Source organism: Meles meles, chromosome 7 (genome assembly GCF_922984935.1).
Source record: "Meles meles chromosome 7, mMelMel3.1 paternal haplotype, whole genome shotgun sequence".
In the NCBI taxonomy this organism is placed as follows: Eukaryota; Metazoa; Chordata; class Mammalia; order Carnivora; family Mustelidae; genus Meles; species Meles meles.
Window position 1 is genome coordinate 143,913,683 of NC_060072.1, and position 15,169 is coordinate 143,928,851.

The 15,169-nt window shown below is 40.3% G+C and overlaps 1 protein-coding gene across 1 annotated transcript in view; it reads left to right on the top strand.

Moving 5' to 3' along the window:
* Nucleotides 1-15,169, top strand: part of ITIH5 (inter-alpha-trypsin inhibitor heavy chain 5) — a 72,844-nt gene that overhangs the window by 29,913 nt on the left and 27,762 nt on the right. Inside the window, exons 6-7 of the mRNA XM_046013804.1 lie at nucleotides 9,684-9,853; nucleotides 10,470-10,586. Of these exons, the coding sequence (XP_045869760.1) occupies nucleotides 9,684-9,853; nucleotides 10,470-10,586 (287 nt within the window). The remainder of the gene's footprint in view (nucleotides 1-9,683; nucleotides 9,854-10,469; nucleotides 10,587-15,169) is intronic.

Below are 15,169 nucleotides of genomic sequence, written 5' to 3' on the forward strand. Positions count from 1 at the left end.
CCCACTTTTCCCCAGACCACAGTGAGAGCGGAGGTTCCTACCTTTCGGAGACTGGCTTACTGTCCACCCTCATGTGTGGACATGCCAGTTTCACACAGCTCCTTTGGCTCAGAGGGTCCTGATCATCAGTGCGTGTTATGATCAGCCAGGGAGCTTTTGGAGATATATTAGCTATGCCAGTTAAATTAGAGTTCCCAGGGATGGAAACCAGAGGATTGTCTTCTTGTTTTTAAGTGTTACTTGACTCCATTCCCACCTCTTCATTCCCTAAAACTCTAGTCCTGGGCTGCTCACTCTGTTTCCAAGTTTCCCAGCTGGAGTTCCTAAATGATCTCAATGTCTCATCTTTGTCAAAACCAGTGGACTCATGTGAAATCACCCTAATCTGACATTAATCTCCTAGCTTCAGGGGCTAGGAGACCATCATAACTGTCTTCATTTTCTCCCAGTATCTGGTTCATCTTTGAGGGGGTCCCATACTAAAGAACACAGAAGACAGCTAAAGAGAATCAGTTTGTGCTCTTAAAACACATTCTAAAAAGACAACCTACAGAATGGGGAAAATATTTGCAAATCCTATGTCAAAGTATCTGGTGTCCAGAATATATAAAGAATTCTTACAATTCAACCAAGAAAAGATAAACAGTGCGATTAAGACATGGGCAAAGGACTTGAAAAAATAAAAGAATGCAACTAGGTTTTCAACACTTCCCTGGTTTAAGTTGGTTAATTTTGCCAGATCTTGGGTATAGCTCTTATTTTGTTGTGAAGGGGGCATTAAGAGGCAGAATTTGTTTCCAGAAGACTGGTTACAAATACATAGATCTCCTTTTCCTGAGTTACCTGATAAAATATAGGATGCTCAGTTAAGCTTGAATTTCAGATAGACAGTTATATCCTGTGCAATCTCTGGGACGTATTTCCACTAAAAAAAAAATCTTTTGTTGTTTATCTGAAATTCAAATTTAACTGGGCATCCTGTGTTTTTATTTGCTAAATCTGGCAGCTCTGCTCTATTGAAGGACTGCATTGTGACTGATGGTTCACCCCTGGTCCCAGCTCTCTGCTGCTCTGTATTCTTACCCCTGATCCAGTCTCACTCTGCATTAGGAAGGGAATGGCCCTGTTTGGCCTCTGTGCATTTGCCAGGAAATAATAATCTGGTTGTTATGTGAGGGTTTCCAGCATTGTTCTGTGCAGAAATTATTCAGGTATGAATCATTTGGCTCCATAATTGGTTTTGTTTTGTTTTGTTTTTTAATGCTGATATGAGAACCATGTTGTTCGTTCTGACGTGGGTTGCAGTTCAGTCAGGGCCAGCTGTGAGCAGGATGGCTCCAAGAGACCCAGGAGGGTGGCCTTCTCTCTTGAACTTGACATTGGTGAGCAACCTACTCTTCTTGGGGAGCCTGCACTCTATCTCTTCCCTTTTCCTGTTGCCTGTTTGGTGTATGAGGTGGATTTTTTTGGGCATGTGGCACTGTCCACCATAGCTGTGGCTGAAGCCAGAGATGTCCCCATGGCACGTGACGTGGGTTACTGAGAGCACCTGCCATGGCCACAAAAACGCTCTCAAGATGGATTCTCTTGAAAGGCTCCCCCCTTCATCTGCCCAACTATGGGCCAATGTGTTGAGTCATCTCCATGTTAACCTTCAGCAAGCCTGTCTAGAGTTCTTTCCACATTCCTGGCAGCTGTGCTAGACGCCTGGACCCTAAAGGTGTCCAAGACATTGTCACTGCCATTGGAGAACTTCTAGTCAGCAATTCTTAAGAATTAAAAAAGTCTTTAATTGTGGAAAAAACACATAACATTAATTTAGCCATCTTAATTAACCAGTTCTAAGTACAGCTGAATAGTGCTGAGTTTATTTACACTGTTGGGCAACCAATCTCCAGAACTTTTTCAACTTTCCAAACTGAGATTCTGTATTCATACAACAACAGCTCCCTGTTACCATTCACCCCCACCCCACCCCACCCCTCAGCCCTTCACAACTACCAATTCCCTTTCTGTCTCGGTGAGTTTGACTACTCTATGTTCCTCATGTAAGTGGAAGTCACACAGTGGTGACTGGCTTATTTCACTTAGTGTAATGCCCCCCAGGATCAGCCATATTGTGGCTGGATTTCCTTCCGTTCCATTTCTGGAAAATAGTCCGTTGTATGCATAGACCACGTTCGTTGAAGGACACTTGGGTTTCTTCCACTCTTTACTACTGTGAATAGTGCTGCTTATAATAAACATGGTGTATATGATCTTCGAGATCCTGCTTTCAATTTTATTGGGCATATACCCCAAAGTGGAATTACTGGATCATCTGGTAGTTCTGTTTTTAATCTGTGGAGGAAACTCCATACTGTCTTCTGTAGTGCTGTGCCATTTTACAGTCCCACTCACAGGGCCCAAGAGCTCCAGTTTTCCCACCTCCTCTCCAACACTAGTTATTTTCTATCTTATTGATAGTAGTCATCCTGGTGGGTATGTGGAGTTGGCAGTTTTGAATGATAAAGGAAAATCCTCTGTCCGGTTGAATCTGTGAAGTGCTATGAAGATTTTCGCAGTGACTGAGCCATGTTCCAACTTCATGTAGGTGGGCAGTGTAGAGACATGTAACAGAAATCTCTCAATCTTAGACTCCTCTGCTGCTCTGCCACCATTTTTGGTAGGTTTCCCTTTGGTTCAGTCTCAGATACTTTAAGAGGTAGTATTTAAGGTTTTCTGTGGACTCAAAACGATCAGGAAGGGATATAGCACATGCTTTTAGGGCGTAACTGTGTGTAGAATGTGTGAGAGTTGACTTGGTTCGTGTGGTGTAGTTTCTCTGGAACGTCAGTCACACAGGGAAAGCTTAGGCTCAGGAAGGCAGTATTTTGGGAAGAAAGAGCAGTGAGTAACTTAGTGAAGAAGACAAACTTTCTAAGAAATTTGGACAAGTACTACCTTATAAAGTGACAGAGTTGAACCGAAACTCTTTCAGCTGTCAATCTGCATTCGTATTCTCTGCTAAGTGGTTGCCGTCCTATCTATATGATGCTCTTTTCCAAAAAGATTTCAAACACCTATTATCAATCTGGGAGACAAAACACCTTTCCCATAAAAAAAGGATACTTGGGGGCTTATGAAGGTATTTAACCGAATTCCTTCTCATCTTTATTGCCCAACTTTACCGCCTTTTCCCCTGAGACCTTGCCAGTATACATTTTTTATTGATGTGTGATTCATACACAACGTTATCTTAGTTTCAGTTGTACAGGGTGATGATTCTGTATTTATATATGCTGCAGAACGATCGCCGTACTAAATCTAGTTAACATTCATCACCGCACAGTTATGGAGACTTTTTTTGTCGTGATGAGAACTTTTAAGATTTATTCTCTCTCGCTCTTTTTAAAGATATTATTTATTTGTGAGATAGAGAGAGAGCACGCACACACAAGCAGGGGAGCAGCAGAATTTTGTCTATATTGCTCCCGTCAAAGGGTAGTTGCCTCATTATTCACAATACTTTTGACTGTCCCATATTGAAGAAGTCTCCCCACTGGGGTCCAGGCGAGCAGGTTACATAAACAAACATGGACAGTTTAGACCATTTTCCAAGGGAAATGAGAAGGCAGAGTTTGTTTGGAAATCCTTTTGTAAAAGCACCAGGTGTTGGCCTCTTTCCTCTGATAGTCGGCAAACCCAGGGTCCACAGGAAGGAGACAGGAAGGAGTCGGTTGACCCCAAAGGGCATAGCTTCCAGATGATGCCCTTGACTGTGGTTCTTTGCTTCTAAATCTTTTCACCTTTAGACATGTTACATAGCAATTGACTTCCTTTTTTCCCCATGTGGTTGTCTAGGAGAAGAATATTTATTTGTGAATAACATCCATGTTCTGGAACAAAACTAAGGACCTACATGTTCTCTAAAATACATGAAGGGCTTTGTCATTACAAGACAGAATCAGTGGGAGGAATATTTAATAGCATTTGTGTGCGTGCTTCGTAACCTGATGTAGACTCCTTGGAGAGTCTAGGGAAAGCTACGGGCCCTCTGTCCAGGAAAAATACACACGTGTATACTTTTATGCGAAATTCTATATATAATTTCAGGGCCCTCTTGGGAAGCTACCAACTCCATGATACTTTTTAAAGATTGTTCTCGCTATAAATATTCTTGAACTCCCTGTTATGAATGTTTATTATGATTTATCTTTTTTCCTCCAAATAATGATTATTTTGTTTTCACTAATCTCTCGGTTGTATGGAGAAAACTGTTACAGCAAAAATGTAAACTGTATGTTATCAGAGAGTATTTTTTTCCCTCGTGAGTTTTCCTTCACCCAAGACAAAGAGAATAAGAAGCTCCTTCAGAAGGAACAGAGGCGGGGGCTCCTAAGTCTTGAGCACTTTCCACGTCCCGCACCATGTTCAATGCCTTATGTACATGATCTCATTTCGCTCGGACAGTGATTCTCTGACGTGGATTTACTCCAGTCAAATGGATGTGGAACTGAGGCTTAGAGATATTAAGTTAGTCATTTGAGTCTGTCAAATCTTAGAGACCACTTTCTTTGGTATTATGCACCTTCTAAAATAACTCGTATCTTCTTGTTCAAAAATACTGGACTCCAGACAGGGAGAGCATATCCAGAGGATGCTGGTGACCCAAGGAGCAGGGAAGAGTGGGTGGAGAAGGAGCGGTTAGCAAACCTTCCCAAGGACGCACTTGAGGCCCTGGTGGACCACAGAAGGTCATCTTGAACGCCAGCGTGGATGTTTGCATCAAAACGGGAAGATAACATGAGATTCGAGGCTCCAATTCAGAGCAATCATGGCACTGCACTCCTTCCCCTAACCAAGCGGGCATGGAGGAGAGCAAGCCAAGAGCAGGAAGAGACATGTGTGCTCTCATTAGAAAAGTAGGTCAGAGTCTCACTCTTTCGGTCTGCTCCCAGCCTCTTCGCCTGCCCTCTTCATTATGTTTAGAACACATGCCGTGACAGTAGAGGGCCTGCGAATCAAGTTCATTGTGCTCATGAGCTGTTTCGTGGCTGTCAGCTCTATGAGCCACGTTCACATAAGGAACAGCTAAACATATTATTCTGCTTTGGGATGTTGGTCAGTAACTCCAGGGCAGCCTAGATTAACCTCGTGGGCGAAAAGGTTTTTTTTCCTTCTCTAGTAAAGAGAGGATTTTATTTTCTGGAGTTACTGCTCTGGAATTTTTCCCAGCAAACTTTTTTTTTTTTTTGGATAGTCAGTGGAAAATTCATTGGGTCACATTGACAGTCTGAGACTTAATGGGTGGAAGTCAGCCCAGGAGTTAGACTTCTTGCTGTTTAACCAAAGTGGGAATCAACCCACTCTTTGGGCATAGAAAATAAGCCCATTTAGAGGAATCTCATGAATTTTCATCATGAACTAGCAAACATCAGAGGTCAATAGGAAACCAAAATAATAATACACTATCTTTCTCATGGCTTATATCAAAGAGCCCAGTCAAATGAATTATGAAGAGAGAAATTATACTTTTTAATCCTCAGTGCTTTCACTCAACCATGAATGGTATTAATTCAGGGGAGTCGTAAAGAGCATTTCAATGAGAGAGATCTGGAACAAGGAAGAGTAGGTACATGCCGATAGTATGAGGAGGGTCAATCTAATGTAGACTTTTAAAGTTGGAGATAACCTAGTGCTGTGCAAGGCTTATTAAAATATATCTTTCTGGGTTCCCTTTCAGAGTTCTGAGTGGGCCCAAGAATTTGTGTTTCTAGCAAGTTCGCAGATGCTGCTGCCGCATGTGCCCACAGGACATCTGGGACATAGGTCCCAGACCATGGCACAAGGGGTGCTGTGCTCCACCCCGACAGGTGATCGAAGCATCCAGGGTTTGCTTGAATACTTCCAGTGAAATGGGTTGTGACTACCGCCTGTGCCCACAGGACATCTTTCCTAGAGCTTACTGAGGCTGAAAAAAGAGTGCTTCCCAGGAACCTTACCCTGGTCCTAATTCTGCCAGCTGGAATTAGTCTGAATACAACTAATCCCCATATAAATGCCCACACTAGGAAACTTATCCTAAGGAAAAGAATAGATAAGCTCTCTCTGGCAAATAGTGTCCGTTACATGCTTAGGGATGGCTGCCATCCAGATCCCAGTGACTTTAGATTTTTTAAAAATTGGGGTACATGTGAATAAAGTGTGTAAATCTCATTTTTACAGCTTGATGAATTTTCACCTGTGTGTGCACCCAGATAACTACTTCCAGGCCAAGATAAAGAGTATTTTCACAAACCCAAAGGACTCCCGTACTCTTTCCCAGTAGGTACTCACCCCCTAGCGGTGGCTACCATTCTTCACCATTATTCTGCGTCCCGTGGACCAGTCGTGCTTGCTTGTGAGCTGTATGTAAATGGAAGCATAGAGAGTATTCTCTTCTGTATCTATGTGCCCGCTCAAAATGACTGTGAGACGCTATATAAATAGCAGGAATTCTTTCCTTTTCACTATACGTAGTATTCCGAGTTCGATCTGTTGTATTGTCTTCTATTTAATTCCGTGGCCCTTTTACTATTTTGTATATTTTTAAGATTTGTAATAACATCTGCTGGCATGAATCAGAATGGCCTAAGTACAGTCGTTCCCCCTTATCTGTGGTCTCATGTCCCTCAGTCACCGTTATCCCATCACCCACAGTCCTGGAAGCAGATGTTGCCTGCTCTGAAGGCAGCTGTAGCTTCACGCTATGTCACAGCGCCTACCTCCCTTAACTCCGTTCATCCCACATGTAGCCGTTTTATCCTCTCACGTCTTCCCAAGAAGGGTGAGGACGGCACAGGAAGATGGTTTGAGAGCGAGACCACACTCATGTGACTCCTATTGCAGTATGTTCTGATCATTGTATTTTATTATTAGTATTGTTAATCACTTACTGTGTCTAACTTACAAATTAAGCTTTGAATACACATGTATATATTAAAAAATGCGTAGTGTATCTAGGGATAAGGGTGGGGATAAGGGTGTGGGAATAAGGAGGGACTATGGTCCATGACATCACTTGATCTTTTCAATCGCGCGTTTGGTAGACCATTAGCCCATTTTGCAGATGAGATAACCAAAGCTTGATAACTTGCCCAAAGTCTCGCGGGTAACGAGTAGTTGAGATAGTATTGAACTTAGATCATTCTGTTCATTCACGATTCTGAGTTTTCAGCCATGTTTCCCAGTAATCACCAAGGAGAGGTTGACCCTGAAGAGCACACATGGTCCTTCTATTTCAAAGACCTTTCTATTTTCAGCCATTCTCCCTTCCTCTCTGTAGTGCTTCTTCGGCACCGTCGACCATGCTGGTGAGCTGGAGGCCGGCATTTGTCACCGTGCCATTGAGATTTTCCAGCTCCTTCTTCAGATGGGCAGATCTGTTGGAAGCATGTTATCTTTCATAAACTGTCTTCAGTAAAAATAAGATTTCCTAATTGCTGGCTTTCTCTTCGCTCCTGAAACCTCTGCCCTCCATGGGTGAAAATAATAGAATCAGCTCTGCCCTGTGGTTCCTGTTAAGGTTACACCTAAATTGTCTTTGAAAAATAATTGTCTGTTCTGTTGAAGGAAATGTTTAAACGTCCTTTGATTTTAATATCTAATAAACCCTTAGCAAGATAAAGTTTATTCTTACTTGCAAATTACCACAGGCAAATTATGCCTTGTTTCCTATTTTATTTTGCTAATTAGATATGGAATGTTGTTGGTCAGCTCACTCTATGTATGGTGTCCACTTGAAGAGATTTAAAAAAATGATCAGATGCTTTGCAGCAGTTTTAAGCCTGGCTTTGATTCAGTATCTGGATAAAGTTTCCACATATACTGATATTTATGTATCCTCCATTCTATTTTTATATTCCTCTTGGTGCCTGCAGAGCTAAAAAATTTGAATTTCTGTTGTTGAGTGTGTAGACATGGTGGTGTTTGGATTTGTAATGGTGGGTAGTCTGTGAGGTAATTGTCTAGTCTAACAGGAAATGAAGATCAGGAGTAAAACCTGGGCTGTGCTGCACTGAATCTTCCATCCCACTAACTTTTCTTAAATCATATAATATCCATTTATGGATTTATCTTTCTGTAATTCCAATTTGAATTTGAGGATTTATGTTGGGAGAAACTTTGGGAACAGTTTATCTGTTTGTTTGTTTGTTTAAAGAGCCATAACCTTTCTGGACAAACAGGATGCTAGGGCAACCAAATGCTTGGTGGTGGGAGGTGTTTCTTCTGGAAGATTTCCACAGGAAAGGGGTGACAAGAATTAGACACCACACTTTCACAACTCTAATGAAATAGTAGAAACAGACAGACATCATCAGTGTCTGGTAAAACAATGAAGTGAAAGATCGATGAGATTTATAATGGGTGATCGGATTGACAATATGGGAGCCCATCATCTTTTTTTTACTACAGCTGAAACAGACAAGTAGACACTGTGTGCTTCTGACATGGAAAAGTGGTAAGCAGTGAGCATCATTCATCACCTGTGAAGTGTTCTTGTCAGTGGTATGGACCTGTGTCTAAGTAAGCGTCTAACTTTCCTACCAGACAGGGAAGTAGAGAAGACGGAGATGCGTTTCCCAACATCGACTGCACATTTAGACTCACGTGGGGGATTTTTAAAGCTTTGATGCCCAGGCTCTCCCCCAGACCAATTAAATGAGCTCTTGCCTGGATATCGCTATTTTTTTTCTAGTTCCCCCAGATATTACAGTTTGAGCCAAGGATGGAAACCAGGGGAATGGAGGAGCAAGTTAAAAGATAAGACAAAACAGTCACAAAATGCAGCATGTAAGAAATTCCATAGGACAAATAACCAGAGTTTTACAGCATGTTTATGTAACATTAGAAGAAACACCTGTAGATTAAAAGAGATTTAAGAAACATAAACCTGATGTGCTGTGTGGTCTTTTTTGATTTGGATTTGAAGGAATCAGTCATATTGAGACACTTTCTAAATAATCAGGAGAATTTCAATGCAGAATGAGTATATTTGGGGATAAGATGGCACCGAGCCTTGGTTTTGTAACTTGTGATGAGGGTTTTGTGCTTATGTGGAAAAAAGTTCTTATACAGTTAGAGATACCTACCGATGTATCTATGGATGAAATACAAGGTCTGGGATTTGTTCTCAAACACTCTAGCAAGATACCGTGAGGGGATTCATAAAAACATATACAGAAGGGGCGCCTGGGTGGCTCAGTTGGTTAAGCGACTGCTTTCAGCTCAGGTCATGATCCCAGGGTCCTGGGATCGAGTCCCACATCGGTCTCCCTGCTCCTTGGAGAGTCTGCTTCTCACTCTGACTTTCTCCCTTCTCATGCTCTCTCTCTCAAATAAATAAATAAAATCTTTAAAAAAACAGATAGAGAAGATTATAAGAGGTTAATAATCGTTCAGTTGAGTGAGATGTATGTGAGGGTTCATTTTACTATTCTCTACTTCTGTGTGTTTCAAAAAGTTACATGAAAGGTGAAAAAGAATGTATAAAGATGAAATCTGTAACATCTCTTGCGCTGGGATGTATTATCAGTGTGAAGTCTGTGAAGTTCATGTATAAACCTGCAATAAAGTCAAATCTAGCCCTGTGTCCATGCAAAACATCCCTGCTTCTTTTCCAGAAAATATCGATATGAATTCTGTTTATATCTTGCTTGCAGATGCTTCTGGGCCACCTCCTTCTACTGTTATCAACCAAAATGACACTTTTGCCAAAGTGACTTTTAAGCCTAGTGTGGTCCAGCAAGCCCGGATTGCTCAGAATGGCGTTTTGGGAGATTTCATCATTAGATACGACGTCAACAGGGAGCAGAGCATTGGGGACATTCAGGTAATGGGCTTGTTGTTGCCACTTTTTGTCAGTTGCTTGATACTTTTAGTTAGACTCAGAATGAGGGATTCTAGTTCTTATCTGAACATTCTGGTTCCTAGAAATTTATTTTAACTTAAAATATGTCTCCAAGGGGACTAGGGTGTTCCCTTCCTATTTCCTGCTTCAGTAATCTGGAGAGCAAATGAAATCTGTAATGTAATTTTCCCTGCGGTGTTTTAGATGAAGTTAGAGTTTTAGTTCATCTTCAATTTTAATTAAGAGACCCTGGTCCATGGCTCATTTCCCTTTAGGTTTTATTGCTCCAGAGACAGGGTGGGAATATTAAATGCATTAGCATGCACCCAGAATGTAGACGGCTTTGACATCTCAACTTGTTAAAACCAAATATTGAAGGAAGCAGAAATTCCAAGTGACAAGGGCCATAGCGGGTGGATAATTAAAATCGAATTAGTCAGCATAGGCGATAAATTGTAAAGGGATTATTTTATCTTTATGAAATCTGTTTCATGTGCTTCGTGCTCTGACTTGTGGAAGTTGTACAGACTGTCCATCTTGGGTAGTTTTTCTGCCTATTCCAAACACTACTGTTTTTACTTTCTCTTCCCTTCACCAGGTTCTAAATGGCTACTTTGTGCACTACTTTGCCCCCAAAGACCTACCCCCTTTGCCCAAGAATGTGGTATTTGTGCTCGACAGCAGTGCCTCTATGGTAGGAACCAAGCTCCGGCAGGTGAGTGAAGGCCAACTGCCAATTTTGTTCTTTCTCACTTTTGCCTGGAATCATGATGCACCGTGGGAATAAAATTCAGTTGATGCCAAATGTCCACTTTACCACCCAGCTGTTCCTGCTTACACAGAACCTTCCACAGTGGATAATCCAGTTCAGCCATTGATATAAGCTATCATTTCAGAATGGTAGTTTTACTAGAGCAGAGGGGAATGCTATAGGAGCACTTGGAAATAAAGGGGGCTGGCAGAGTAGATAATGTGAGGCAGGAATACACTGAGAGGGACAGTCAGCAGCACTACTATTGATGGAATAATTCTGTTCTGTAATGATGACCTTTCAGAGCAATGGAACAGAGTCATTGGCAGCCCTGTTGGTCTACCCTTAGGACAGAGAACTTCTGTCTCAATAATTCAGGATATTCTTGCTGCACTTAGGATAAATGTTAAAATTCTAGGGATAGGAGGGACATTAGGGGACATGTAGTCCATGCTGAAATATTGAACTATACTGAAAATACAAGTATTAAAAATTTTTAAAAGATTTTATTTATATATTAGAGAGAGAGTGAGAGAGAGCACAGAGGTTAAGAGGGAGAGGGAGAAGCAAAATCCCCAGTGAACAGAGAGTCCAATGTGGGGCACAATCCTGGGACCCCAAGATCATGACCTGAGCCAAAGGCAGATGCTTAATTAACTAACTGAGCCACCCAGGTGCCCCTATTAAAATTTTTTTAGCAAACCACTGGAAAGATAAGCTATTCCTTATCTTACTCTGGTATCATAAATATCACAAATTTGCTTTTGAAATATAGTTTCACTTCACATAACAGAAAACAGAAAAAGCTACTGGCTGCCAGACTAAATTATAACTCTGCATTCATCAAGCAGTTCTCTTAGCTTTTCTGCCTTAATTATCTATTTTTATCAATTAATAACAATTATGTGGTTTAATAATACCCCATACCTCAAAAGAACCCTCTACCCTATCTCTTTCCACCCCTAGATCCCATTCCACATGTAGTTAAACCTGATCTTAGCTAATAAACTATCATAAATATTTTCTCAGCTACTACTCTGTAAGTAGCTTTGGCCATTTGTATTTTAAAAATCATGCAGAATCTGTTGATTTTTTTCTTCATGGCATCTTATTTTTCTCTATCCCAAAATAGTAAAAAATATATTCTGTGCAAAAATAGGATTTAACTATTTTCTTTCAGAAGATTGCCAGATATAATTTCTGACTTGTATTAGGGCAGGATATCTTCGCCCTGTCAGTCAATTCCATGTAGCTCTTCCACAGCACGTCCTTGTACAGAATTCTTCCTGATGACTTTTCCACTTTGATTCCTTTCCTTTCCTCTTCTTGCATCTCGGACCTTCCATCTGGGATTACTTTTCTTTTTCCTGAAGAATACTCATCTGTATCTTCTTAGATGTGGATCTGCTAGTAAAGAATTCTCTTAGTTTCTGTTTGTCTAAAGATGTTTTATTTCTTTCTCATTCTTGAAGGATATTTTTACCGGAAATAGAATTTTGCATTGACAGTGTTTTTTCTTTCCTTTGAAGATAGATCCCATTGTCTCCGGGCTTCCATTGTTGCTGTTGATAAGTCAGTAATTATACTAACTGTTGTTCCTCTAAAGGTGATCTTTTATTGTTGACTGCTTTTAAGATTTTCTTCTTTATCTTAAGTTTTGTGTAGTTTTAATATGATGGTCTCAGATGTGGATGTCTTTTTTTTTTTTTCTGCCTGAGGTTCCTAGGACTTCATGAATTTGTGGATTCATAGGAAAATCCTCAGCCATTATTGCTGAAATCACTTTGGCTCACTTTTCCTTCTGATATTCCAGTGTTAGAAAATTTCTCTGAATCTTGTTTCCCTTGCTCTCTTCTATTTATTCCAACTTTTGCCTTCCCATACTTCATTCCAAACCTATCTTACAGTTCATATCTTTCAGATATGTTCAGTCTGCTCTTAAACTCATCCATTGAGTTATTTCAGTTATTGCATTTCTAAGTTCTAAAATTTCCATTTTGTTCTTTTCAAATCTGCTCTGTCACTTTTTAGAAGCTTCAGTTATGACACAGTTTGCAATACACTTTTTATTTTCCCAAGCATCATAAACATAGTTATTTTAAAGTGGGTATTTAGGAAGGCATGTATTGCACAAAGCACTGGGTGTGGTGCATAAACAATGAATCTTGGAACACTGAAAAAATAAAATTAAATTAAAAAATAAAAGGATTATTTAAAAAATTAAATAAATAAAATATGTATCTGATCTTTCCAAACTTGAGCCCCTTTGGATCTGTTTTTATTATTTTTCTTCTCTCCTTGTGTGACTGGTCATTTTTGATTGCATGATGAACATTATATTCAAACATTTGTTTGTAGAAATAATCGAAGGCCTATGGTGATGATCTTTTCTGCTAAAGAAAGTTTGGGGTACCTGGGGGATTACAATCTGTGATCATTTTTTAAAAGATTTATTTACTTATTTTAAGAGAGGGAGCATGTGCAAGTGGGGAGGAGGGCAGAGGGGGAGAGAATCCTGACGCAGACTCACGCTAAGTGCAGAGCCTGATGCAAGGCATGATCAAATGACCCTGAGATTACTGTCTGAGCTGAAATCAAGAATCAGCCGTTTAACCAACTGAGCCAACCAGGTGCCCTAATCAAGGATAATTTTAGTCCATTTTCAGGGCTTGAGATTTTTCTGGGCAGCCCAGATGGCTCAAAGCTGGATTGCAGTCCTTTCAAGACTAGTTTATTTCTGCAGAGCACAAGATGTAGAGGTTCACCAGAGCACCCTCCGTGGTGGGCTCTGGACTTCCACTTTTAACCCCCTTCGCTATCCAAGTGATGCCCAGCTTCTCAGATGCTTCCTTGGCCTTGATAAACATCTTTTTTTTTTTTTTTTTTTTTTTTTTTTTTTTAAAGACAGAAATTACAAGTAGGCAGAGAGGCAGGCAGAGAGAGAGGCAGAGAGAGAGAGGGGGAAGCAGGCTCCCTGCCGAGCAGAGAGCCCGATGCGGGGCTCGATCCCAGGACCCTGAGATCATGACCTGAGCCGAAGGCAGAGGCTTTAACCCACTGAGCCACCCAGGCGCCCCGATAAACATCTTTGATAAAAGTAATCCCAACGTTGAGCCTGCCTCTTTAAATTTTCATCTTTTCCCGGATATTTTGTGCACTATTTTGATACTCTCACGATTTTAAAAAAATATACATTTTGTATATTGCTTTTTAAGTTATTCACAGTGGGAAGGTTGGGTACAAATTGCCTGGAGCTTTCTTTATGGACAATGTTTCCCAAAGTGATTAATCATACATACGTGAAACATTCCTTTGCAGTGGTTGATTTTCTGTTGATGTTTGAGAGGCATCACAGCCTTGTCCTATTTACTGAATTTTCTGTAAAGTTCTTTGCTTTAGGCACTGCAAGTAGTTTTTGTGACTCTGTTGGCTGGATAACATGCTGACAGGAGAATCATGGCTTCTTTGGAGACATGTTGGCCACAGAACGTAGTGTTAATTAGGTCTTGCATCTGAGCTAGCATGGTCATTCCCATTTGGATTTTGAATCAGTTAGCAGTTCCTGAGTAGGTGCCACATGCTAGGTTCTCTGTGTGTGTCATGAAATGTCTATGCACCTATAAATCCTCGTATTTTCTTTCTTTTTTCTTTTTCTTTTTCTTTAAGGTAATGACCTTCGTGAGGCCAGGGTTTGGATTTACAGTGGGGAGAGGAAACATAACTTGATGAAAATATTGATAATTAAAATTCCTGCAACCAATATGAATTTGTGTTACCACCAAATGTCTTGTATTTTGATATTTTTACTTACCCTTGTATTATGAATGTATATAATATTACTAAATATTCTTTAAAAAGCTGAGCTTAATGGCCATAAGCCAGTACTGTTCCATAGAAATTCCTATGAGCATAGGGATGTTCTCTACCTATGGTATCCCGTGTGGCAGCTGCTAGCCACAGGTGGCTATTAGCACTCCAAATGAGACTAATGCCACTGAGGAACTGACATTTAAAAAATTCTATTTAATTTTAATACATTTAAATTTAAGTATCCACGTGTGACTAGTTTTTCACTAATTATAAACAACATTGGGATAACTGTCTTCATGTAGAAATCTTTGACCACGTGTCAATCATTTTCTTAAGTTAGATTCTTAGAAGCAGGATTACTGGGGCAAGGACTGCTAACTAATTTGTGCCTTTTACAGATATTAAAACCATGTTTTCTAGAAGGCTATACCAATTTATTAACATGTAAAACTGTTACCGGAGTATGAATTCCATATGGATTAAGCAGTGAAATGTAACCAATGAACCACACCCCAAAATAAGTATGAAAATATGTCTATTTAATTAATTTTGAAGTAGGGAAAGACTTTTTAAGCCTAAAAGCCATGAAAAGGAATTTTAAAGGGGAAAAAAAATCAGTAACGGTAGCTATATAAAAACATTAACGCTTTTAAGTAAAAACAGAATAAAAGTGAACAGAAGGCTGGAAAATTTATGCAGCCAAGGGTTTATCTTTAATAGATAAAGAGCTATTTCAG